The following is a 23,498-nucleotide window of genomic DNA, read 5'->3' on the forward strand; positions in this document are numbered from 1 at the left end:
TAGTATTTGTTTTAGCGGCAACAGGAATACATCATGTGTGAAAATTTCAACTGTCTAGCTATCACGGTTCCTGAGATACAGCCTGGTGACAGACAGACGGACAGCGGAGCCTTAGTAATAGGGTCCCGTTTTTATCCTTTGGGTACGGAACCCTAAAAATGATTGTTTAACACTTTAAAATCTCGCGTTTTGTACACATAATTAATGTCATTACCAGGTCTAAAGCGATTAAATTTTATTATTTTACCTTTTTTCCGCTGCTGTGGGCGGAAAAAAGGTAAAATAATGAAAAATCGCGTTAAACCCGGTAATAAAATTAATTAATAATTATTAAACTTTATAGGGAAAATAGATCTACTCTCAAAGTAAGCTTAATAACACTTGTGTTGCAATAGATAAAAGAGTTTCAGAGAAGAAACTTGTTGAAGTATGTGTGTTTGTGTGTCTTGATGTTGTGTTGTTATATGTGGTATTTTCTATAAAAAGGGACCTTATTGTCGATGGCGCTTACGCCATTATAAACGATGCTCCGATATAAATACAATGCCGCGCGACGTAAGCGCCATCGACAATAAGGCCCTTTTCATAGAAAATGCCCCATATATTGTTTTATTTCTTGTCTCATCATGGCATTATCTATGAAGATCGCATTCAGGTTATTTTTAACCGACTTCAATTTCATAGAAGGAGGAGGTTCTGTATTCGGTTGTGGCTATTTTTTTTTTTTTATGTATGTTCACCGATTATTCCGAGACCCGTGGTTCGATTTGAGTCATTTTTTTTTTCGAGTTGTTATAGATGGTCGCAACGAGATAAAAAGGGATGTCGCTGGTAATGGTTACATTGTCTCCTTCAGTCAGCTTTAGCTGAGATAAGGGAATACTTTTTTTTTTTTTTCAATTTATTGAATAAGGAAGCAAATTACAGTTTTTTAGATCATTACAAGACCCATCGTAGGCAAAACCTTATGGAGGTGTGGTGACTACAACTCCACACTACCAACTTCTCCAGCGGGCCCGAAGTCAGGCGACGGCGAGAGCGGCCGGCAGCCTGGCGGTCCCTGGCTGTGACGTCACGCCCCCACCGCGGCGCGGCCGCCCGGAGCTCAGTGCGTCGCCTGCGCTTGAACAGAGGCTCCCAGAGATTCGCACTAAACGCACGCCGCTTTTCTCCGCGTTATCGCTAGCCTCTGCTTGCGCGCGTTACGCTAACAACAACTATAATAATTGTACATAGCTTCTTTCTGTCGCCTAAACTTCTTCCGCTCTTTGCACGCGTTTGTAAACTACGTTTCTTAATTATTATAAACTTTATATGGATCTCCGAGTTTGATTTCTACACCGCTGAATAGGAATCCATATTGGTGACCGCGCGACGTTTTAATACGCGATGTCGGACACGGAGCGCGAGAAGACAGAGGAGCCAGCGGGCGGGGCAAAGGTTAAACCGCCGGGCAAGAAGGTAAACGTGGCCGCGGCTCCCTCGTCGGATAATGACGTCGCGGAACCTTTAGTGTACGGCGCAGTGAATCGAGTTGCTGTTCGTTTGCCCCCGTTCTGGCCAGATGACCCAGAAATTTGGTTCGCCCAGGTGGAGGCGCAGTTTGAAGTTACGCGTACGAAGACCGACTCCACTAAGTTCTACACCGTGGTCCAACAGCTAGATCAGAACGCTGCCAGGGAAGTACGCGACATCATTACAAATCCACCCGAGAAAGACAGGTATGAAAAATTAAAATACGAATTGGTGCGGCGGCTATCGATGTCACGTGACGAGCGCTTACGGAAACTTCTAGTAAAGGAGGAGCTAGGCGATCTAAAACCGTCCCAGTTTCTGCGTAAATTACAATCGCTAGCGGGACCAGGAGTGAGTGACGAATTTTTAAGATCGCTATGGTCGAGCCGTTTGCCCATTAATGTGCAGCAAATCATCGCTTCGCAAAATGTAAGCCTCAGTGACTTAGCAGATTTAGCTGATAAAATAACGGAGATTTCACCGCCTAATAATATGCTCCAAATAGCTAGCACCAGCTCAGCGACCGTTCCGTTGTCATTTGAGGGTATGCTTTCAAAAATGGAAGAGATGATCACGAGCCGTATTAAATCTGAAATTACCCAACAGATATCTCAGCTGAACATTCGAGAACGACGGAGCCGCAGCCGCACGCCACAGACACGTGGCAATCGCCTAGCCCGGTCTAGAAGCAGGGGTCGTCAACATTCGCAGAGCCGTACTCCAGGTATTTGTTGGTACCATAATTTATTTGGTGATGACGCCGAGAAATGCACAATCCCGTGTAGTTATAAATCTTCGGGAAACTTGAACGACAGTCAGTAGAGGCGGCAAATGACTGTCTTAAATCTACCAGCCGCTTATTTGTCACAGATAAGAATACAAAGGTGCAATTCTTAATAGATACTGGCTCAGATCTTTGCGTTTTGCCACGTAGGTTCGCCCGGGACAACAGAAGACCAACTGGTTACAGCCTGACTGCTGCAAATAGCACAGTTATCAAAACTTATGGGACACTTAAGCTGCATCCAGAGTTAGGCCTGCGACGCGACTTCGCCTGGAATTTCGTAGTGGCTGACGTAGATAGGCCGATCATTGGCGCTGATTTTCTTTCATTTTACGGGCTGCTTGTTGATTGCAGAAACAGACGCTTGTTGGACAGCTTGACCTTATTGTCAACCACCGGCGTAGTCAAGACCTGCCAGCCGCCGAGCATCAAAGCTATTTCGGGTAACACAGAGTACCACAAACTTCTGGCGCAGTACCCGGACCTCATCAAGCCATCCGGCATCATGAGAGAGGTAAAGCATTCGACTGTCCATTATATACGCACTACAGCTGGACCACCCGTCTTCTGCAGACCTCGACGATTAGCACCCGACCGTTTGAAGGTGGCAAAAGATCAATTTGACGAGATGCTTCGAGACGGAACAGCAAGGCGCTCAGATTCTCCTTGGGCATCTGCATTACACCTGGCACCGAAGAAAGGGGACTCCTGGAGGCCGTGCGGCGACTACCGTGCTCTAAACGCACGCACGGTACCTGACAGGTACCCTATCAGACATATAGAAGACTTCTCGCTCAGACTAGCCGGTTGTAAAATATTTTCGACACTGGATCTGGTGAAGGCTTACAACCAAATCCCAGTGTATCCTGAAGATATTCCCAAATCCGCCATTACGACGCCATTCGGTTTGTTCGAATTTCCGTACATGTCATTTGGGCTCAGGAATGCGGCTCAATCATTCCAACGCTTCATGGATGAAGTTCTACGGGGCCTAGATTTCTGTTTTTCCTATATCGACGATATTTTGATTTTTTCCCAGACCCACGAGCAGCACCTAGAGCATCTGAAGCAGTTGTTTCAGCGCCTGAGCGAGTATGGCATTCTATTGAACGAGTCCAAATGCAGTTTTGGTGTAAGCGAAGTCACTTTTCTGGGGTACTGCATATCAGCAGAAGGCGCACGTCCGCCGGAATCGAAGGTCACAGCCATCCAGCAGTTCACGGCACCTGAAACAGCAAAAGGTTTGAGAAGATTTCTTGGAATGCTCAATTTTTATAGGCGTTTCTTACCCAAGGCTGCAGAAGAACAGGCAGTTCTACACGGCATGTTGGCTGGTTCTCACGTCAAGGACTCTAAGGTCCTGACCTGGACCCCACAGCTTCTGAACGCCTTTGAAAGATGTAAGTCCAGTTTATCAAAAGCTACTTTACTGTCTCATCCTGTCCAAGACGCTCCGCTAGCTCTAGTCACAGATGCTTCCAATACAGCCATAGGGTCGGTAATTGAGCAGCAAATAGCTGGACAGTCGCAACCTCTGGCGTTCTTTTCAAAGAAATTGAACAATGCACAGAAACAGTACAGCGCTTACGACCGTGAACTGTTGGCGATTTATGAGAGCATAAAGCATTTCCGCCACATGATCGAGGGACGGCATTTCGTAATCTATACGGACCACAAACCGATTACGTTTGCATTCACACAAAAGGACCGTACCTGTTCTCCTCGTCAGTTCAACTACCTCGACCTAATTTCTCAATTTACAACAGACATTCGGCATATTTCAGGAAAGGATAATCTGACTGCCGATGCCCTCTCTAGGATAGAAGCCATTTCAACACCTGTCGACCTGGAGGAATTAGCACGCCGGCAGCAGAACGATGCCGAGTTGCAGAACCTTATGTCGAGCGGTTCCTCACTACAGCTAAAACGTGTACCAATACAAGGTATGAATGTTTCCATAACTTGCGATGTCTCTCAGTCGAAGCCACGACCGTTCATCACAAAGGAACTACGCCACCAAGTGTTCCAGTCTGTCCACGGAATGAGTCATCCAGGCGCGAGAACTACGACCAAACTGGTAACAGACAGATTCGTTTGGCCCTCCGTGCGCAAGGACTTGCGAACCTGGGTCCAGAGCTGTGAATCATGCCAACGCGCGAAAGTCCAGAGACACACTTCTGCACCCCTGGGAAATTTCGAACTGACAGGAACCAGGTTTTCTCATGTTCACATAGACCTCGTGGGACCCCTGCCATCTTCGTGCGACTACCGATATTGTTTAACCGCTATAGACCGATTTACACGCTGGCCGGAAGTCGTACCGCTGCAAAACATCAGCGCTGAGACGGTAGCTAAGGCATTTTGTAATACATGGATTTCAAGGTTTGGTTGTCCACAGATCGTGACCACTGACCAAGGTCGGCAGTTCGAATCCCATCTATTTAAAGAACTCTCCAAGCTGTGTGGTATTCAACTCCAACGCACCACAGCGTACCATCCTGCTGCGAATGGAATGTGCGAGAGGCTGCACCGTACTTTAAAGGCCGCTATAATGGCCCACAATGAGATACGATGGACAGACGTCCTACCCATCGTGCTCTTGGGCCTACGAACGGCGTGGAAGGAAGACTTACACTGTTCAGCGGCAGAAATGGTCTATGGTGAGCCTCTGAGGATACCTGGTGAGTTTTTACAACCACATTCTGCAAATAAGGTCCAGCCAGTAGATTTCGTTTCCCAGCTGAGGCAGCACATAGCTAAAATCAGACCTGCTCCTGTTTCAAGGCACGGTACGAAGTCAGTTTTTGTTCATAAAGACCTCAAAACCTCTAGCCATGTATTTTTAAGAAAAGACCATCTCAGAGGGTCCTTGGAAGCTCCGTACACAGGTCCACTGAAAGTCTTGAAGCGAACCGATAAAACTCTTACTCTAGACCTACAAAGAGGACCAGTGACAGTTTCGATCGACAGAGTCAAACCAGCTTATGTGTTGACAGACGACAACTCACCTCAATCCCAAGTTAACGTCTGCCCGTCTCAACCCGTCAGGACAACACGCTCGGGCAGAAAAGTAACTTTTCCTGATTTTTATGTCGCAGGGCCATAAATCTCCAAGGGGGGTGGTGTGGTGACTACAACTCCACACTACCAACTTCTCCAGCGGGCCCGAAGTCAGGCGACGGCGAGAGCGGCCGGCAGCCTGGCGGTCCCTGGCTGTGACGTCACGCCCCCACCGCGGCGCGGCCGCCCGGAGCTCAGTGCGTCGCCTGCGCTTGAACAGAGGCTCCCAGAGATTCGCACTAAACGCACGCCGCTTTTCTCCGCGTTATCGCTAGCCTCTGCTTGCGCGCGTTACGCTAACAACAACTATAATAATTGTACATAGCTTCTTTCTGTCGCCTAAACTTCTTCCGCTCTTTGCACGCGTTTGTAAACTACGTTTCTTAATTATTATAAACTTTATATGGATCTCCGAGTTTGATTTCTACACCGCTGAATAGGAATCCATAGAGGTTTGTGTGCCGATGGGGAGTTCGAGAATAACATAAAGAAAAACAATATTATATCTTATATCTTATCATATATCCTATATCATCATAAATATGATTCTTAGTATACATAGCTTGTGTCGTTAGTTTTTAATAAGTGCATTTTAACGACTTTTTTATATGTTTACCATTTAAATATTTAGTACAAACAACTTCTGGCAGATCATTCAATATTTTAGGTAATATATATGTGTACAGCCTAGTTCCATATATGTTGTTATATTTGGGTATACAATATTTGTTTTGGTTCTGTAGACTTCTTAGTTTTGTATATCTATCTTGGTGTAATTAATTAATCAATGCCGAAAAGCATATTGGTGTAGGCATTCATTTAAATGTGACCCATGTTGTCATCTTAGCGGGTGTAGTGACTGCCTTAAGGCCGTTCCATCGGTTTGCCGCTGTCACTGTCACATTTCGCAAGAAAGAACGGGAAAGATCATGCGCGCCAAGTGTCAATTTTGATCGAATTTTGTCGATTTTTATTTATTTTAAAAACGTTACTTTACAATATCGAAATTCGAAAGCTATGAATTTACTATTTAAGTTAGGATTGTTTTTTCTTCTTTTTTTTGTTTGTAGTATCACATAATAAATAACCGAGTAAAGTTTGATTAAAAGTCCGAGTTAGAGGTTACTTTGGGAATTAATTATATCGAGCCAAGTGTCATAATTTGTGTATCGGAAACTATGTTATTAAAGATAATACAGTCAAGAACAATGAGTGCAATATTTGCATTATTTATTTTTATATTATTTTGACCCATATTCTTTCACTGATATGCGTTAAAAATTGTTAAATAACAAACGAAACCGTCAACGCCATCTATATGAGAACAGGCCAAAGGTAGTGGCGCCATCTGATCGAGAATCAAATTTTCTTGATTTTCGAAGCACGGTTTTTACTTAGACTAGCTGTATCCATTTATTACGGAGTTATATCTATCTCTGGATATTGTTAATATAGAATGATATATCATAAGCTGCCCTAAGTATAGTAACATCATGAAACAATACAAATTCCTCAGGTGCCGCTGGTTCCTTGGTTGCCAGGACTTAGCATCCTCATCAACGTTTACTTGATGCTGAACCTGGACTACATGACGTGGCTACGTTTTGCTGTGTGGATCGCTGCTGGTAAGTGGAAAATATTTCTAGGTCCCGGAAAATTACAACTATCAGGCTGCTTCCCAGTTTTCCGTTATCTTGGTAGTACTAAAAGAAGTAAGTTGGTAAAGATCGGAATGGCGTTCTAGTGTTCATAGGAATGTAAACAAACTTCTACATCACAAAATTGACTCGCCAGGCCTACTATCCCTAGTTACGTTCAATACTCCTCGATTTAGATCCCGTGCTCCTAAGACTTTCGCCCTTCAGGTCTACAGAAATAATACCTCTTTTTACAATCCAATCGTCAGAATGTGTCGCCAGTATAATGAATTGGTATTTAAACACAAAGATATTGACATTTTCGACTCACGGCAGGCAGTATTTAGGAGGCAGGTTCTTAGGGTTCTCGGCCATCATCACACTTCTCAATAATAGTACGCAATTTGACATGTAATTATTAAGTATTTGCGAAATGTTGTAATTTGTAATTTAGTATAATTTTGAGTAGTTTTAGGATACTTTTTTATAGTTTTAGGATAGTTTTTGCTCCTTATATTTCTTTCTTGCTGTGCATGCTTGCTTTGGATGACATTCTTATGCAATACCTACCACTCATGTACTCTTTGTAACTATGTGGAAATTTGAGCAGCAGCGAGCAGTACTATTTTTAAGCAACTTACACTATGACGCATGACGCGTGTACGGACGTGCCGTTCACACATAGAAACGCGAGTGATTTCTGATGTATAGCGTGTCCGCCCTGTGCCATATTCATGCACGGATCGAATACTGAACGGTAATAATTTTCAGGTCTTATAATCTACGTCACGTACGGCGCGTGGCACAGCTCGGAGCGCAGACGAAGCCCCGACGTGCAGATGTCGGTGTTGCACAACGACAGCCACACCGCCTTGTTGGCCCACAACGCACTCGGCTGACCGGAGACAATCGCTACTATCGCTAGTCCTACCGGTACCGTGGTATCATTTATATCCAGTATCTAACAACATAACCTACAGCTCTGAACGTAAACGTAACCCTGACGTACAATTGTCAGTGTTACATAACGACAGCCACACCGCCTTGTTGGCCCACAACGCTCTCGGCTGACCGGAGACCATCGCTACTATCGCTAGTCCTACCGGTACCGTGGTATCATTTATATCCAGTATCTAACCACATAACCTACAGCTCTGAACGTAAACGTAACCCTGACGTACAATTGTCAGTGTTACATAACGACAGCCACACCGCCTTGTTGGCCCACAACGCTCTCGGCTGACCGGAGACCATCGCTACTATCGCTAGTCCTACCGGTACCGTGGTATCATTTATATCCAGTATCTAACCGCATAACCTACAGCTCTGAACGTAAACGTAACCCTGACGTACAATTGTCAGTGTTACATAACGACAGCCACACCGCCTTGTTGGCCCACAACGCTCTCGGCTGACCGGAGACCATCGCTACTATCGCTAGTCCTACCGGTACCGTGGTATCATTTATATCCAGTATCTAACCGCATAACCTACAGCCCTGAACGTAAACGTAACCCTGACGTACAATTGTCAGTGTTACATAACGACAGCCACACCGCCTTGTTGGCCCACAACACTCTCAGCTGACCGGAGACCATCGCTACTATCGCTAGTCCTACCGGTACCGTGGTATCATTTATATCCAGTATCTAACAACATAACCTACAGCTCTGAACGTAAACGTAACCCTGACGTACAATTGTCAGTGTTACATAACGACTAACGACAGCCACACCGCCTTGTTGGCCCACAACGCACTCGGCTGACCGGAGACCATCGCTACTATCGCTAGTCCTACCGGTACCGTGGTGTCATTTATATCCAGTATCTAACAACATAACCTACAGCTCTGAACGTAAACGTAACCCTGACGTACAATTGTCAGTGTTACATAACGACAGCCACACCGCCTTGTTGGCGCACAACGCACTCGGCTGACCGGAGACCATCGCTACTATCGCTAGTCCTACCGGTACCGTGGTATCATTTATATCCAGTATCTAACAACATAATCTACAGCTCTGAACGTAAACGTAACCCTGACGTACAATTGTCAGTGTTACATAACGACAGCCACACCGCCTTGTTGGCCCACAACGCTCTCGGCTGACCGGAGACCATCGCTACTATCGCTAGTCCTACCGGTACCGTGGTATCATTTATATCCAGTATCTAACCACATAACCTACAGCTCTGAACGTAAACGTAACCCTGACGTACAATTGTCAGTGTTACATAACGACAGCCACACCGCCTTGTTGGCGCACAACGCACTCGGCTGACCGGAGACCATCGCTACTATCGCTAGTCCTACCGGTACCGTGGTATCATTTATATCCAGAATTCCAGAGTCTAATCTACATAAACTACAACTCTGAACGTAAACGTAACCCTGACGTACAATTGTCAGTGTTACATAACGACAGCCACACCGCCTTGTTGGCCCACAACGTACTCGGCTGACCGGAGACCATCGCTACTATCGCTAGTCCTACCGGTACCGTGGTATCATTTATATCCAGTATCTAATAACATAACCTACAGCTCTGAACGTAAACGTAACCCTGACGTACAATTGTCAGTGTTACATAACGACAGCCACACCGCCTTGTTGGCGCACAACGCACTCGGCTGACCGGAGACCATCGCTACTATCGCTAGTCCTACCGGTACCGTGGTATCATTTATATCCAGTATCTAACAACATAACCTACAGCTCTGAACGTAAACGTAACCCTGACGTACAATTGTCAGTGTTACATAACGACTAACGACAGCCACACCGCCTTGTTGGCGCACAACGCTCTCGGCTGACCGGAGACCATCGCTACTATCGCTAGTCCTACGGGTCGCGTGGTATCATTTATATCCAGTATTTAATATCTGTAAACGGTCTGTTATCGTATCGTATAAATATGACTAGTATTTATCAAAAAGCGATCGGTAATTTCTATTTTTCTAATTAGAACGAAGTATTGCTAGTTATATCTTTCTGAAAATGTTTTGATTAGGTACTTTTTGAGTCTTGAGAAGAGGAAGTTAGTATAGCTGAAGTAAGACACCTGACGATAACACGTTAATGTTAAAACGGTAAATATTTAACGAGACTAGACGTTTATATGGACTTTAGTTGCCCATCTTTTTTGAACTTCCTATACTCTAATGAAACTCTAAGATATGTAGTTTTAATTTTATGTTAATTCAGTTGTTCATATAATCTCAGTCCAATCTCACATGTTTAATATGTTCCTATAACTAACAGCCAAAGTATTTTGCTATTTATTTATTTACTAACTAAAGCACGTAGGATTGTTAGTTAGATATAACAGTGCGTCTTGTTTTTTTAGAATGCAATGTTTTTTGTTTAATTTCTATGTAATTTTAGTTTTTGACATAAAAATTGTACGCGATATAATCCGTTTTCATAGTTTTATTTCATGAGTAACTATCGCGGTAACCGAAGACAATATTATAAAAATTGTATTTATAATGTACTTACTTAAATTTGTACGACATGTATTTGATAAGATCCGTTGTATAAAAACTAATTGTACAAATTCTTTGATGAATCTCTTGTTGTTTAAATGCCTGGCGTTAATGGGAATAATATTTGTTATAAAAAAAAAAGTGTGAGTGTAATCTTTACGCGTGATTGAAGTAAAACTTCTTTGACGATGACGTTTATCGCTATGTTGGCACTTTGACGTGTGTCACTACTGAGCGTTACTTCCGTCAGAAAAAAACATCCGAGTTATAGTTAACGCTATCTCTACTGAGCTTGTTCACTTACGTACTAACAATGGCATTATGTTAAACAAAAGCCATTATGTCTTTTGTGCCTGAGCGCGTGGCCTTTGTGCCTGAGGCTCCCACACAATAGCCACGCGATCAGGCACAAAGGCCACGCGCTCAGGCACAAAAGAAATAATGGCTTTTGTTTAACAGAATGCCATTGTCAGTACAGGTAAGTGAACGAGCTCAGTAGATAGACCGCATACTATACCCTCTAGTCGCGCCTAAAGAAGTTTTACTTAAAAAAAGACTATTTATTATTTGGATTAGCATTTTGTTGACGGATCTTTATAATATTACTTGGGGAGAGAACTGTATGTTGCGCATTTAAAATAGGTATTATTTTAATTTTGCTTTAGATGTGTTGTTCCTATGTGCTAAACTAAGTAATAGACATGTAGACTAAGCTACGAAATGGAAATTTAAATTCTGAAATAATTGATTATTTCATTTGAGCGTTTCTTTTTTTTGCATTTTTTTGTGACCTTTTTTGCAATTTTTGTGTTTTTTCTACTCAGAATCACGAGCTCTTTCGATCCTAATGGGATAAAAAAATGTCCCAAAGTTTTTTTCCTATAGTGTTACCATTTCCTCATATACTTTGTATGGCGGTAATAAACAGGAAAGTTTGAAAAATTTATGGAAATTTCGTGACACGTTTTCCTATAAGGATGAAAAGGGCTCTGGATCCTGACTAGAATAAACACAACAGTGGCAAAAAAGGTCACATAAAAAATGGCAATAAAAAAAACGCTCATTTAATTTAAGCTTTCATAATATGCTTTACTCACATTGATATATGAAGTTCATATATCAATGTTAATACTTGAAGTATGAAATAACAATCAAGTTTTGCGAATATTCACGCCACTGCCGGCGAAGGATCATGTTTTTTCGAGCGTATGCGAGTCTAATTCTTTGTCACGACCTACAGCCTACCTTTATTGATGAATTTTAAAGTAATGGTGTTTATTACATTCGTTTGTTGTGTGACTTACTGGGCAATTTCAATTCAACTCATTGTGTTTTTGAATTGGTTTTGATGCCTTGCCTATCGTCGTGGTGATTGGCGCGCATCGCACGCACGACTTACTTCATTTCGCTGCACCAATAAACGTGAGCTAAGTCTTCAAGGTCGTGAATGATATTTAAACCGTAAAAACGTTAAAAGTATGGAAAGAAGCTTGTATTTCAATAGAAAGGTGTGATCTTTTAAGCGATGGATTTTATACTACTCATTGACAATTTGGTAAAAATAATAATAGAACATTTTAAAAGTAAATTAATCTGGCTGTGATAGTTGCCAATTCAACATTTTGTCATGTAATTAAAGGGTAGGTATAATTATGTAACTTTTTCCTACTTTATTTTTTCAGCTTTTTGACAATATTTTAGGATGTTTTGATATTAAGCGTGTATTTTTAATCTTTTGGGTTTGCCTAATGTAAGTCTTAGTTTACAAATATATACAACAAAGATAGAAACATGAGATATTAAAGAAAACAACGTTGTTTCCATACTTTTGGTCTGGGTTGTGTATCTGAATCGTGTTCATAGAATAAAAATAACAAATTTTGGCGTCAAAATGAATGTGGTAAAAATTGCAGTCAGGTTTATAATTTTTTTTAATTCAACTTGTTTTTGTAGTAGTTTGTGGAAAACATTTTTTTAATACTACGTCGGTGGCAAACAAGCACACGGTCCGCCTGATGTTAAGCAGTCTCCGTAGCCTATGTACGCCTGCAATTCCAGAGGAGTTACATGCGCGTTGCCGACCCTAACACTCCTCTCCCTCGTTGAGCTCTGGCATTAACCTTACTCATCGGCAGGAACTCAACACTATGAGTAGGGTCTAGTGTTATTTGGGTTATTAAATCTAGTTATTAAAGCAAACGTGAGTGATTCCAGTATTACGTTGAATGTGGCTGTGAACCAGCGATATTTATTATATAATTGTGCCATTTTCAAACAAAAGGGTACTTATTGTCGGTTGTCAATAAGGCGCTATTTCCATAAAGCTTCGATTCGAAATCAACCTTATCGACTAGCGACAATGTGGTACCTTTTGGTTGAAAACGTCACAATTATTTTATTATGATGTAAGACATGCCTCAAGTTGGCTTGAAGGAATTTCTAAAATATTAGCTTTTAAGTTTTGTTTGTGTTACTTTTATAAATTTAATATGTAGTTAAGACATGAAGTTAACTCGGGTACAGTAATCCGCAATATTGTTTTATTCTTATCATATGAAGTGTGACACACTGATTTAAACTTTCACGATTTTTACTCATAAAAATCAATCATCATTATTATTAACTTGAGACAGTCTTCTCCGAGACCACGGGGACAACGCCGTCCTCGAAACGTCGGAGGTAAATTTAAAACTTTTTTTTACGCGATTAAATCCCGTCGTTGTGAATAATAATATGAAGTGTGCACGCGATTATGTTTGTGAACGTGAAAGTCAGACTTTAACGTCATTTTAGCGCGATTTTTTGCGCAAGATGTTTTGCTAACGAATGTACAATTAATGACTACAACATACTCATGCTAACGATCTGTTAATTGTACTTAAAATGTATTAATGTATTTACGTGCTTACTCTACCTTGGATTTTCTGCGATTCAGTGCTATTTCAAGATCATGCATTTCAATCAAATTATTTATATTATCATAATTTTCTGGTAACAATCTTGATATGACGCTATTAATTTTAATTCGTTAGTGTTATGCCCCTGTATTGACAATAAATACAATATTGCTACAAGATTTTGTCGTTTTACTTACACACCTGTGGTTTCACCTTCAATTTTATTTTGTACCTCATATCGAACAAAAAATACAAAAATGTATGATACGCTCTAATGGGTTGGTTACTAAACTACTGTATCGTCTGGTTGACGTAACTGGTGACCGAAGAGCTGGCGGCTTCCTCGCACAACGTATCAGCATTGCGATACAGCGAGGAAATGCCGCCAGCATCCTTGGTACAATGCCTCAAGGGCCTATTTTAGATTTAAGCTAGTTATTAATTTCGTTTAAGTAGTACCACTGTATATATCTTGTATGTAAATAAAGAGTATTTTTGTATCAGATATTTTAGTCTGCTGTTAATATCCAGAAATAAATAATAAAGTTCAATTCAAATTATATTTATTAATTTTCGACTTTATCAAATCACAGTTTGTTAAATTATTCTAGTTAGTAATAACATCATAATTTAATGATCACATGATTCTTACCATTACTATCACAAACACACTTACGATCACAACACATTTGTATAAAATTATACATATATACATTACACTGTTTTAATATTATAAGTATTTTTAATAAGTATAAAGTCATTTAATGACTATTATTGTCACATAATAGTTGATCTCCGAAACTAGGAGTAACTAACAGTTTTGAATAATTCACGGTTAGTTTCACTAGACTTATATTGACCGCGATATAGACCATCCGCCATCTTTAGTTACCCGTGAAGAAAATGAATTGTAACTGCGTCGAAATAATGGGAGCTCGAAAACAATACAAAAGGTCACGGTCCATATCCCGGTAAATATAAGTCTAGGAGTAACTATTCTTATAAAATAACGTCAAATATAAATTAATAAAAAAATACTACAACTAAATTAATAAATAGTGACGTATTCTATTTGTATGAAACTTTATTTAAGTATGTAGGTATGTTTTTTTTAAAGTATGAATTCAATTTACTGTATGATATTAATTTATCTTTTACAATGCATGTGCTCGAAAAGTGCGTTTTCTACGGAGCCATATCATGCGGAAAGTACTACTTTTCCGCACTAGTGCTTTTTGTTTTCAATTTTTTAATAATTAAACTTATTTGCCATGATATGTTTTTTTATTTACTCGCACAATGCATAGTAAACATTGTATGATACACGTGCGTAAAGATGATTTCCGACTCGTATTCCTTTATACGCTCGCTCGCTTTGCTCGCTCGTGAACAAAATTTCTATCGTCGGAAATTATACACTTTCCGCACTTGTTGCATAAATACAAAAGCACTTGTAAATACAGACTAATTATAGAAGAAAAAATCTGACAAAATTTCTATACAATATTTACCAGTTTTTACGCAGTTACGAAAAAAAAAAATGCTGGCGTTGATGTAAATGAGAAATCCAGTACATTGAATGGCAAGATTGTTTTAAATAAAATGAACTTTAACGCTATGGATACAGGGATCACTAGTCAGTATACATATTTCGCGTGAGTTTATATAAACATAAACATCCCTGTAGTCAAAAAGCGATCCATATAATATGAACATGTTAATTGATTGTATGCTATTATTCTACGATTTTATCCGACAATATTACCAAAATCTTAATATAACATAGGCATATTTACTTGCGTTTTTATTCCCTTTTGGACAGTTAACTGATACGGTATCTACATACCTGGCAACTAAAACTAATATATTATCTAGTTATTAAGTTTATTCATTCATATTAAATATATTAATAACGGGTCACTCACGTATTTTAAGTCGAAAAACGCTCGACATATTTCACTCCGTACCGAGAAATGCCATCAGGAGCTTGCGTTGACGTTGACAAACCGGAAATACGTGAGTGACCCGTTATTAATATATTTAATATGTCTGTGTCTCACGGAAGTTTTGTTTATTCATTCATATTTTCAGTTTCAATTTAACTCTTAAATGCACATTGTTGCCAAATGTATACAAAGCATTGGACAGCTCACAGATTCAACAGAAAAAAGCTTAAGTTTCTGAACGCACTTTTAAACCAAACGCCAAGTAGTAGTAGTAATTTTTTAAATCATGCATTTATGGGTTAAAACAATGTCTATTCTAAATTCCTAAATACTTAATCATACCTTGTCAAACACTGCTAATAATAATAATGCACATAAATATGGTAAATGGTAACGGCACCAATGTTGCGACACTGAAATTCTTAGAAAGTAAGATGCTACGAAGTAATCGTGAGGAGTTTTATTTATTAGATACGATATTAATGAAATAATCTCAACTAACACGATTTATTTACTTCAAAATATTACTGTATAAAGTGCCTTATTATCCTGAAACTTATTTTTAATCACCCAATTACATATTTAAATTACTTACATACCTAAAAGTATGCATTTCTTTACAAACTTGTAGAAACAGGACAGAAAACCATCTTCCTACAATCATATCCTAAAAAGTCCACGTGAATAGGTCCCAAAAGTATAAAGTCCTAAGTAGTCCCTCGATCAGAACTTGGTGGTAACCTGTTTGCCCTCGGTTTTTCCGTTGCTCGTGGGTACACTAGTCTCGTTCAGAGAACTGTTTCTTACGCCGTAGAAGAAATATATTGCGTATCCTGGAAAATAAATTAAAATGTGCTTATCTGGTCTCAAACAAAATTTTAGCTCTAGAACAATTCGGATTTCAAAAGGGAGTATCTGGTTTGAAATGTCTGGCTATGTGTATGATGGCAAGAAAATATTGTTGCCATTTTCTTAGATTTGTCTAAAGCTTTTGATCATGTAAATCATACCATAATGCTAGATATCTTAAATCGCTACGGCATTAGAGGTATATCAAACAAATGGTTTGAATCCTACTTGAAGCAAAGAAAACAAAGTGTCTCGGTATCAACTTCGAATCATAAAACTCGAACCATGTTGAATATTAAATCTGGTGTGCCCCAAGGGACCATACTGGGGCCCATCTTGTTCTTTTTTTACGTAAATTACTTGCAAACAATTACAATTGCAAGCAAACATAATTATTTTGTTAGATAATAGCTGTGATTAACCAACAAAATAATTATGTTTGTTATTAAAATTCAAGAAAAATTAAACTGAAGGCCTTAACAATTTAATTACAAATAACTTGTCTACTGTTGTAAATTGGTTAAGTAGGCTCAATTTAACTACCGTAAAATGGTCCTACTTTGCTCCTTGGTGGGTAACTGTGCTCCAATTTAAAAACAGGACTTAACGTCTAATATATACTCAGATAAACGAAATTTTATATATATTTTGAATCGCTACGGATGCGGCTTGTACACCTGAAAAGTTTAAGTCTCAGTTTAACTGAATGTGTAATTGTATTGTAGATGTGGTAGGTAGACTTGCCTTAATGCTGGTGCCAACCGTGCCGGTAAGCGGGTGTAAATGCGGATGTAAATAACAAGCACTAAGCGTCGTTTTATTCACACCAATTTATTGTCTATTAATACGGCACACGGAAGAAACAGTTAGCACAATACACATCAGTCAATAAAGAACAGAAGGAGAAAGAGCGAAAGCGAAAGAAAAGTAAACTAATTAAAATACAATGCAAACGGAATGCAATTTGGCTCGGTAGCACGGTAAAGCGCACATGCGTCTCGCGTCGAGGTTTCTGAGGTACTCAGGTGCGCCCGCGCTGGCGGGCGGAATACATCGCTGTCAGCGCTGGCGCACCTGAGTACCTCAGAAACCTCGACGCGAGACGCATGTGCGCTTTACCGTGCTACCAAGCCAAATTGCATTCCGTTTGCATTGTATTTTAATTAGTTTACTTTTCTTTCGCTTTCGCTCTTACTCCTTCTGTTCTTTATTGACTGATGTGTATTGTGCTAACTGTTTCTTCCGTGTGCCGTATTAATAGACAATAAATTGATGTGAATAAAACGACGCTTAGTGCTTGTTATTTACATCCGCATTTACACCCGCTTACCGGCACGCTTGGCACCAGCATTAAGGCAAGTCTACCTACCACATCTACAGTATATTCGACCTGTAATGTTACCTGATTCTTATATACAAAAAAAAACTGATCCTACTCACCTATAACCAGCCACACGATGAACCGCACCCAGGTTTGGTAGTCCAACTGCACCATGAGATACACGTTCATACATACGCTTAGGTACGGAACCAGCGGCACGAGGGGCACCTGAAGAACAGTACAAGGTTTAACAATGTTCACTCACGTGTTTGCTACCTTATAAAGGGACATTAGAAATTCAAAAAACCCTTTAAACCTTTCCAAAAAAGTGTCGCGTACGTGGCGCTACTTTTTAACACTTCTGATAAGACTAAGAAGCCGATATTTGGCATGATAACGTTTGATAACCTGGCTTTAAATTCAGCGATATCAATCAATCAATCTTTAATGTCTTATCTTATCTTATAGTTTCGGGGGCCCTTACGGATACACTTTGACCCATAGGGATTTTTTGTGCAGTTACCCCCTAGGAAAGATCCGTCCGCTACTCAAGAGCCTTCCCCACCATCTCCATATGCCAATCTTTAATGTCAAAAACACATGTCAAAAATTGCAATACAAATAAAATTTAAAATACACAACACACAATATAGTTAAATATACAAATGTCAAAAATAAAAATCCATTAAAAATCAAAAATAAAAATGTCAATAAAATTAAATACACTGAGAATCATTTCATGTTAAACTTAGTATAAAATTCTTTCACTGTGAAAAATGCCTTGTCAATTAAAAACGGTTTCAACTTTATAACAAATAGCTCGTAAGAACCTTCGGGATACCTTTATAATACAGATTTCTGCAGATTATGAAAGACGAATGAAGGGCTTCTGAGTATGGTAGGATGCTAGCGATGCTAGTTAAATACCATAAGGAATAGAAGAGGCATAATTACACTGTAACTTATAATTATAGATCAGTATACCAGAGTACTGCCGAGAACTCGGCGTGACTATTTTTTTTCAAATAATTATAAATCTAAGCTTATAAATTAGGTACGTAATGCGTAGTTCTTCCAGCAGCAGCGAAAGAAGGGCGTTATTTAGAAGCTGTTATGGGAGTACTTACTTTGAAGCTAAGATGCGCCGTACTCTGCCTCGGTTGTCGGTACAGAATTATTAGCAGCACTAGAAGGGCAGCTCCTAAGGCTCCGAGCGCCGCGTCCAGCGCGCTCCCGTGCTCGTAAGTTAGAAGACTGCAGGTCATCAGAGCTAGGATGACTGTAATAAACAATAGATTGTGATATTGGAATACCTATTTCTAGAAAAACAAGTAAACAGCGCGCTGCAAAATTTCATGCTCACATTATAAATGAATTCCATGTGGCCTTGAAATTTTGCGGCTAGGTGTACAATTTGACAAACCAACCTAACTACAAACGTATGTAGACTACTTACATATAATAATGGAGAATTTGGCGATGGAGGCTGACAAGTTTGTAGGCCTCTTGTGGCCGAGAAGATTGAAGCTCTGTTTGTTACGTTTCTAGCAAGTGTTACTAACACAGTATAATGAATGATGGAGAATTTAGAAAAAGAGGCCAATAAGTTTTTAGGCCTCCTGAGGCTTACAAACTTCAAGGATGTTAAGATTGAATCTCTGTTTAGACACGAATATATAACTTACATAGTATAATAATGGAAGACTTGGCGATGGAGGCCGACAAGTTTGTAGGCCTCTTGAGGCCGAGAAGGTTGAAGCTCTGCTTGGCCACGGAGTACGGCGTCTCTGGCACTGGTTTCATGCTGGTGATGGAGAGGTCTGGCTCCTGTTCATATCTGGAATATGTAAATAATAAGTTTTGAAGACTATATTATTTTTTATTGGAGAATTTATTATGAATATCGCAGGATTTCGTAGAGTCCGACCAAGCTAACTCTGACAAAGTGAGGTAATGTCATCATTATTGTCAAATTTTTATAAAAAAAATACGTACGTTTTTTTGTCGATGGATACATAATTTATTTCGGTCTCTTCTAGCAATTAAAGTTGTTGAAGTTTTTAAGGTGATATCATGTTACATTATGATAATGATTACCTTAGAATGAGGACACTGGTAGCAACGATGGTGTAAGCCAGCAGGGTGCCGATAGACATCATGTCGATCAGCTGGTTGAGGTTAAACAAGGCTGCCATTATCGCTGCAAAAAAAAAAAAGAAAATTAATTCTCACGCAAACGACAGTACGAGCTTTAGGTTAGCTTTTGGAAACAAATGATTATTAGGTACTGCCCATGGAATATAAGACTCAGGACAGAAATGGGCTAGTATACAAAAAAAAATTACTTAATTACGTGATAGCAATCCGCTATATGGTAGACCGAGGAGAATCGGATCACAGGGTGAATCGGATCATGATAAAAAATTCGTTGATATTTGAAATATTGCTTTGATATGAGTGCTCTAAAATAAGCTGTACATTTCTTCTGTTAGCATAAGACGCCAGTCACAAAGAACTGCACTAGTTCATGGCCCCGACGGAAGGTCAGCGCTAGCCCAGCCAGGCTAGCACCATGCTGAGTCGGGGCCATTTCGTGGCTTATATGTTATGTTGTGTTTCCTATGTACGTGTTTTCCTCTTTATTGCCACGAATAAACGCTATCTATCTATCTAAAGCAATATTTTCAATATCAACATTTTTTTTAGTCTGACCCGATTCGCCTCCGTCCACTATAGTTCGTTTATTTAGCATTAGAAAGAAGGTAAGCGATCTTGACGTGCCTTTTTATTAAAAATCACTTTTGATAAATAAGTCACAGCAAATATGTTATAATAATAAATCATATAAGATTTTTTACATTCTTTTGCTTTCATAAGTAATATAAACTAATTTTTAACACGCTTTTATTAGGTCGACATGTACGTAACTATGTAATGGAATCTAAGGTAACTAATTTAACCATCTTCCCGGTTTCCGATGAAGCTGAAAATTTGCATAGCATGTAAGTCGGGTGACAATGCAATATTATGGTACCATCGAGCTGATCTGATGATGAAGACAGGTGGTCATAGGAACTCTATGATATAACAACGCAACCTAATCGTGTTTGGGGTTTTTAGAATTGTCTCGATAAGTAATTATCTCGGTAAGTTGCCTGTGGAAAAAGTACAATCAGCGATAAAAAGCTTGTACCAAAATTGATTTTTTTGCCAAAAACTTATTTAAAGCGTTTTTAATTATTTTTCAATAAAAAGACACATCACGGTTGTTTTCCTTTTTTGTAATGCTAAAAAAACTATAAGGAATGTCGCCAACAAGGTGTTTTAGTCACCCATGAATGGTCGTCAAAGGCCTGAATACAGTATTCTTGGCAGGGAAAACCTGCCTCAAAGTGGGCCAGTTGGCAGAAAATGTCGCTTACCTGATAGTAATCCGCTAAGGAATGTCGCCAACAAAGGTGTTTTGGTCCATCCATGGATGGTCGCCAAAGGCCTGAATACAGTATTCTTGGCAGGGTAAACCTGCCTCAAAGTGGGCCAGTTGGCAGAAAATGTCGCTTACCTGATAGTAATCCGCTAAGGAATGTCGCCAACAAAGGTGTTTTGGTCACCCATGAATGGTCGCCAAATGCCTGAATACAGTATTCTTGGCAGGGGAAACCTGCCTCAAAGTGGGCCAGTTGGCAGAAAATGTCGCTTACCTGATAGTAATCCGCTAAGGAATGTCGCCAACAAAGGTGTTTTGGTCACCCATGAATGGTCGCCAAATGCCTGAATACAGTATTCTTGGCAGGGGAAACCTGCCTCAAAGTGGGCCAGTTAGCAGAAAATGTCGCTTACCTGGTAGTAATCCGCTAAGGAATGTCGCCAACAAAGATGTTTTGGTCCATCCATGGATGGTCGCCAAAGGCCTGAATACAGTATTCTTGGCAGGGAAAACCCGCCTCAAAGTGGGCCAGTTGGCAGAAAATGTCGCTTACCTGATAGTAATCCGCTAAGGGATGTCGCCAACAAAAGGTGTTTTGGTCCATCCATGGATGGTCGCCAAAGGCCTGAATACAGTATTCTTGGCAGGGAAAACCCGCCTCAAAGTGGGCCAGTTAGCAGAAAATGTCGCTTACCTGATAGTAATCCGCTAAGGAATGTCGCCAACAAAGGTGTTTTGGTCCATCCATGGATGGTCGCCAAAGGCCTAAACAGCACCCCATCGCTGCCCATGGCATACAGGACTCTTGGTAGAGGAAACATGGCACCGAGCAGGCTGGTGCAGAGAGCGAAGATGGCGCCGATGGTCACGATCCATTTGATGACGGGGAGGCCGGCCTCGGTAAACACGTGGGGGAAGGGTGCGTCGGCATCCTGGAAATAGTTATTTGTGCAACAAGAGAGGAAAGTTGGTTTTTCTTGCGAGTGTTTATTTTGAGAAAGCGAAAGATTCTATAATTGAATCACGACCTAAGCGAGCTAAGTTAGAATCTTGAGCGTAGCGAGGGACTCGAAAACACGAGATGTAAAATAACTTTGCTCTATAATTTTCCACCTCAGTAGTTAGAACATATTAAAGGTTAAAATGTATTTCGAATTACACAGAATAATACAGAGAAACAAAAAAATAATGGCTTTTATTAAATTAAAAAGCTACTTTGTTTCACTCCCTGGTGTGAGGAAAGTCGCAAATTCCTCACTCCAGGGAGTGACGAAAGTAGGCTTGTTCGAGCTGCTGAGGTGAAAAAAATATTTTATAGGTTAAATATTTATTAGTAAAACGACGCCAACTCTTGAAATTAGTTATAAGTGCGTGAAGTGTCAATGTTAAGTTACGATTTAGGTCTTAAGGTGGCAGACCTTCCATCTTAAAGGGAAGAAGACTCGCAAAAAAAGAGCCATAATAAGTCATCTCCTTTTACGGTCTTAGAAAAATGAGCAGTCCCAGTTATTAACTCACAGAAACAAATGACAACTGTTGAGTCATAAAAACGGTTACCTTGAGGAAGTAAAAACATCGTTAATGTAGATCATCTCGTTTGTCACGGTTGCGATAAAGAAAAAAACATTTATCTCCGAACAAGGTCGTTCTTGCTAACTACCTTATTGAAATTTCAGGTTTAGCAAATTAACTGGTGGCTTTGTATTGTGGTGACTTATCACACGATTGTTTTATCTTGACTCTTATGTATTCATACCTATTCAGTGTTTTTACTAACGGGCCAATTCGAACAATGATCTAGATATCCACTAGATATGAAACAGAAACGATAACGATATTTAAGAAAGTCATGTCAAATTTGACATTTCCGCGATTCCGAATGTCCTCTTGAACGATCTCTTTAAGATTTGCTTAAGATATTAATTAGACATCCAATGGATATCTAATGGATATCCTAAAACGTCACAATAATTGTAGCGTGAAATGACAATTGGTTTCTCCCGAATCACGCCGTATCTATTAGATCTCGTATTGTTCTCGTATCTAGTTATTATCACGTTGTTCGAATTGACCGGTAACTTTTTTTTATTACCTTTCGTAATAATTGTGCGATCTTAGTAACTTTTTCACTTACCTTCTTTTAAAAACTTGGTGTGAGATAGATGAGATAACAGTACACAAATATGATCTTGTCATTTGTTAACAGATGCCTAGGAGTTGCATATTTATTTCGCATATATTATTATGTTTCTTTTTACATACCAAGACCATGCTAATAATGCAACCCAGTCATCGATTTAGTTGAGGGATACCTGTCTAGGTAATTGGAACTGCAGCTATCACACATATATTGTTTTATAGCCAACATGTACCGTCTCTTGTGTATGTTAAGAATTTTAGATAAAATCACCATCAGCGCCAAATGACAATTGACAGTGGAATACTCTAACTTCGGATTCTTCGCCAGTCGTAGCCACGCAGTTGAAGCCAACGAAGCCGAAAAAGTACTAGCCATGACACATTTTTTTCATACGTACCAGAATTAATGGAAAAGAGATAGCTTTACACATATGGTC

The 23,498-nt window shown here is 39.9% G+C and overlaps 3 protein-coding genes across 4 annotated transcripts in view; 2 read left to right on the forward strand and 1 right to left on the reverse strand.

The window, feature by feature from the left end:
- LOC134745959 (cationic amino acid transporter 2) overlaps positions 1–8,300 on the forward strand; it is a 38,836-nt gene extending 30,536 nt beyond the window's left edge. Inside the window, exons 13-14 of the mRNA XM_063680108.1 lie at positions 6,876–6,984; positions 7,768–8,300. Of these exons, the coding sequence (XP_063536178.1) occupies positions 6,876–6,984; positions 7,768–7,895 (237 nt within the window). The 3' untranslated portion in view covers positions 7,896–8,300. The remainder of the gene's footprint in view (positions 1–6,875; positions 6,985–7,767) is intronic.
- Positions 1,390–2,789, forward strand: LOC134745944 (uncharacterized). The gene is made up of 2 exons (XM_063680087.1): positions 1,390–2,239; positions 2,654–2,789. The coding sequence occupies exons 1-2, from the start codon at positions 1,390–1,392 to the stop codon at positions 2,677–2,679; spliced, it is 876 nt and encodes a 291-aa protein (XP_063536157.1). The 3' UTR covers positions 2,680–2,789.
- A 5,625-nt stretch (positions 8,301–13,925) lies between the features above and the next one.
- LOC134745927 (cationic amino acid transporter 3) overlaps positions 13,926–23,498 on the reverse strand; it is a 46,219-nt gene continuing 36,646 nt past the window's right edge. For both annotated transcript variants that reach the window (XM_063680048.1, XM_063680047.1), the window contains exons 7-12: positions 21,617–21,854; positions 19,593–19,695; positions 19,181–19,332; positions 18,623–18,774; positions 17,615–17,723; positions 13,926–16,158 (exon numbers count right to left, since the gene is read on the reverse strand). In XM_063680048.1, the coding sequence (XP_063536118.1) occupies positions 16,049–16,158; positions 17,615–17,723; positions 18,623–18,774; positions 19,181–19,332; positions 19,593–19,695; positions 21,617–21,854 (864 nt within the window). In that variant the 3' untranslated portion in view covers positions 13,926–16,048. The remainder of the gene's footprint in view (positions 16,159–17,614; positions 17,724–18,622; positions 18,775–19,180; positions 19,333–19,592; positions 19,696–21,616; positions 21,855–23,498) is intronic.

Source organism: Cydia strobilella, chromosome 12, assembly GCF_947568885.1.
Source record: "Cydia strobilella chromosome 12, ilCydStro3.1, whole genome shotgun sequence".
Taxonomy (NCBI): domain Eukaryota; kingdom Metazoa; phylum Arthropoda; class Insecta; order Lepidoptera; family Tortricidae; genus Cydia; species Cydia strobilella.

What these genes read in the sequence shown, in the direction of transcription:
- LOC134745944 (XM_063680087.1), top strand. Translation starts at nt 1,390, where the DNA reads ATGTCGGACACGGAGCGCGAGAAGACAGAGGAGCCAGCGGGCGGGGCA. An exon ending in TTCGCAGAGCCGTACTCCAG is followed by an intron (nt 2,240 to 2,653) that starts GTATTTGTTGGT and finishes TGTTGATTGCAG; the next exon opens with AAACAGACGCTTGTTGGACA.